This window comes from Triticum aestivum, chromosome 5A (genome assembly GCF_018294505.1).
Source record: "Triticum aestivum cultivar Chinese Spring chromosome 5A, IWGSC CS RefSeq v2.1, whole genome shotgun sequence".
In the NCBI taxonomy this organism is placed as follows: domain Eukaryota; kingdom Viridiplantae; phylum Streptophyta; class Magnoliopsida; order Poales; family Poaceae; genus Triticum; species Triticum aestivum.
In genome coordinates, this window is record NC_057806.1 from 414,445,491 (window position 1) to 414,448,822 (window position 3,332).

The 3,332-nt window shown below is 54.7% G+C and overlaps 1 protein-coding gene across 1 annotated transcript; it reads right to left on the reverse strand.

Moving 5' to 3' along the window:
- Positions 1–590: 590 nt before the first annotated feature.
- On the reverse strand, positions 591–1,837 carry LOC123103695 (HMG-Y-related protein A). The gene is made up of 2 exons (XM_044525361.1): positions 1,544–1,837; positions 591–1,406 (listed from the first exon to the last, which is right to left on the reverse strand). The coding sequence occupies exons 1-2, from the start codon at positions 1,592–1,594 to the stop codon at positions 888–890; spliced, it is 570 nt and encodes a 189-aa protein (XP_044381296.1). The 5' UTR covers positions 1,595–1,837; the 3' UTR covers positions 591–887.
- Positions 1,838–3,332: the final 1,495 nt, after the last annotated feature.

A 3,332-nucleotide genomic window follows, 5' to 3' on the forward strand; every position in this document is an offset into this window, starting at 1 on the left:
TGATGTACTACGGAACATGGTGAGCAATTATGCTATATACGCAAAGTAGATTATCAGATAATTCCAAAGCGACAACTGTTATGAACGCTATTCCTATATGCAGAAGTAGATTGGCAGTTAATTCTGATTGCTACAATGCTAAACATGAAGCACGTATACCTAATAGGCGAGTGTTTATACAATAGACTATTATCCATCTTCTATAGAGTAGAACACTGGCCAGTACAAGCATTTTTTATCTCCGACTAAACCAAAATTCAGACTAGCCACCATGCTATGTAAATATGTTATGTAACTAAAAATGTGCTAGTATGATATGTTATGTAACTAAAAATGTTACATTTTACTAGGAGTCTAGGATGCATCTGTAAATAATATGTTATGTAACTAAAAATGTGCTAGTATGATGCATGTATACCTGGAAGTGAGCTATATATTATACATTTTACTAAACAGAACAGAGCAGTAAACATCAACGTCCAACCACTACAATCAAACTTTCTCCGACATACGGAAGCACAATTCAACACTAAGTGACAATGCAAGCTGCAGCGCACGATCAAGAACAGGCCAGGCGGACAGCAACCAAGTACACAACAACAGGACAAACATCTTCATCATAATGCGGAAGCAACAGAGATGGCCATAAAAAAAATTGAACATGTTCACTCACAGCAGCACAGTCAACTACTACAACCGAAGCTAAAAACATCCATCCATCCATTGTGCACACTCATCTCGATTAGGTTACAGCACATACTGAGCAACTAAGCCGACGGAACAATTAGTACGGAGCACAAATCGAAGAAGCACGGTCACACCTAGGAGCTTACCACCGTCGCAACCACAGCGAGATACACAGACCGGAAGGCATCAGCACGCAGGCCTCACACCGCCACCTTGCGTGGGCGCCCACGGCCACGCTTGGCAGGAGCGGAGCCGGACCCGGGGGCCGGAGAGGCGGCCTCCGTGGCGACCTTGACCTTCTTGGCCGAGGAGGGACCCGGCGGGCGGCCGCGGCCCCGGGGCATGCCGGTGGTGGCCTTGGCGACGGCCTCCTTGACGGCGTCGGCCATGGGGTCCTTGACCTTGGGCGGGCGGCCCCGGCCGCGCTTGGGCGTGTTGGGGTCCTTGGGCGCCGCCTTGGGCTTGGGCGGCGCGTTGGGGTCCTTGGGCGGGCGGCCGCGGCCGCGCTTTGCCGGGGTGGCGGAGGGAGCGTCGGCCTTGAGGTAGTTGTTCTTGACGAAGGCGAGCTTGCCGGCCTCCTTCATGCTGGCGAGGTTGGCCGTGAGGAGGGAGGCGTGCGCGGAGGGGAGGCCCTCGTACTTCTCCTCGATGTAGCTGGAGATGGCCGACTTGCTCGAGCCGTTCTTGTCGCCCAGCGCCTCGATCGCCGCGATAATCATCTGCGAGGAGAAGCAGAGGCGCTCAGGCCGCGGCCGGCAAGGAGAAGGATCTAGTACCAAACATGGAAATGATGCGCCGCCGACGAATCTACGGCGGAAGGCACTGAAGCAGAGCGTCAAAACTGGGAGAAACTCACCTCGGGGTAGGGCGGGATGTCACCGGACTTGGGGGACCCGTCGTTGGCCATGGCAGCGACGGCGGCTACAGCCCACGGCGGTGGAACCGAGCGGTCGGGCTACAGTGCGGGCGCTGAGGAGGGAGCGGGCTGCGGGGAGGGGAAAATTTTCGGATTTGGATCGGGGGAGGAGGCGAGAAAGGCGGGGGCAGTAGATAAGAAATGGGCGAGCTGTGCCGCGTGTGCCAGAGGCAGCAGGCCTATGACCTAGGGTTTCCGCGCGCGGTCACCGACGTGTGGGCCGCGTAGGTTAGTGTCCAGGGCCCGGGACCACCTGGCGGTGGGGCACCCGGAGCGTGTCAGACGAATCTGCAGTTCCAGCCGATATAAATGCAGCTTTCCTATTTTGAACGCCTTTATCGATGTGCGGTGGACGGAGACTCGTGCGTGACGTGCACGGACGGCGGGGATGGCGAGGTGGGGGATCCGAGGGCGGAGAGGGGAGAAGCAACGGGTGTGTGCACGCGGATCGGTGACGTGGCGGGGGGTCGGGGGCGGGGCGAGGGAACGCTCCTGAAACGCTTTTGCTGGACTTGTCGTCTCCTGCGCGGGGAGCGGGAGCGGGAGCGGCCTCGCGTTTTGGGTCCGGGAAATGACCGTCCTGCCCCCCTACGGGCGGGCTGTCCATATAAACAATACAGGATACAGTATTTTTTTTTTATTTTACAGATATAGAATTCGGCCCTTTGTCGGGCTCGGGCCTCCGCGGGTCTGATCCACTTTTTTACCGAATGGTGCCTCGTAAGCCTACGGCCACGCACAGATTTCAACGCAGTGACCTGTTCATCAGAGTCCTACCCTGGCCGGTGTTCGTATTTTTCTGGATATTTTTTTGCATTCCGGCGTGCGTTTAGTGAGAGACGACATTTAGAGCAATTTTAATGGGGCGACCCATTTCATCTGCTGGTATCTGTTCAGGTCGGCGCGGACATAAAAGGCGGTCCAACGCGCCGACTCAAACGGACGCGCGTCCGTTTGGTGTCCGCATGGCGACTCATTCCCGGTCCAATTTTGAGTCGGATTTGCGTCGGCGCGGACACGAGACGGATGCGTGCGCGCTTACTCCTCTCCCCGGGCCCGCCGGTCGGTGGCAGCCACCACCATTTCCCCTCATTTACCCCAAAAACCCTCCCGCCCTCGTGCGTTCCCGTCCCCACACCCGCCATGGACGACGACCTCAACCTCGACGCCGCCGCCGGCCTCGCCTCCCTCGCCTCGTCCGGCATGACCGCCCTCTCCGGCAAAGGCAAGCCTCGTGCCCCGTGCAAGACCACCGTCGTGCCCAAGCCAAAGAAGGCGCTGACGCCCGAACAGCGGGCAAGGGAGTCGGCCAAGAGGAAGGGTCGGAGGCACGCCGTCGAGGCAAGGGATGAAGCCGTGGTGGATGTTGTCGTCGCCGCTGCCGCGCAGCAGGAGGTCACCAACTGTGACGCCCGGATAATTAAGCTACAGTGATCCCACGCTAATGGTGCCACGTCACCATGGTTACTCTTGCTAATCTCGATTTAGTTCGAAACCGATTCGAATTCAATTTCAAAATCTAACAAACAATAAAAGTTTTCAAATATTAAAACTAAAATGTTTAGTGTGAGTGAAATAATGCACAGGTAATTATGGTGTAGAAATCAAACTTTTATAAAATGTTTGAATACTTAAACATGAACAAAACAGTAGCTAAAACAATTATTTGAATGCCTTTGGTATTTTGTAAAATGCTAAACTATTTTATTTCAGGGTAAAAGTTTTTTTT

What these genes read in the sequence shown, in the direction of transcription:
- LOC123103695 (XM_044525361.1), bottom strand. Translation starts at nt 1,594, where the DNA reads ATGGCCAACGACGGGTCCCCCAAGTCCGGTGACATCCCGCCCTACCCC. An exon ending in ACATCCCGCCCTACCCCGAG is followed by an intron (nt 1,407 to 1,543) that starts GTGAGTTTCTCC and finishes TTCTCCTCGCAG; the next exon opens with ATGATTATCGCGGCGATCGA.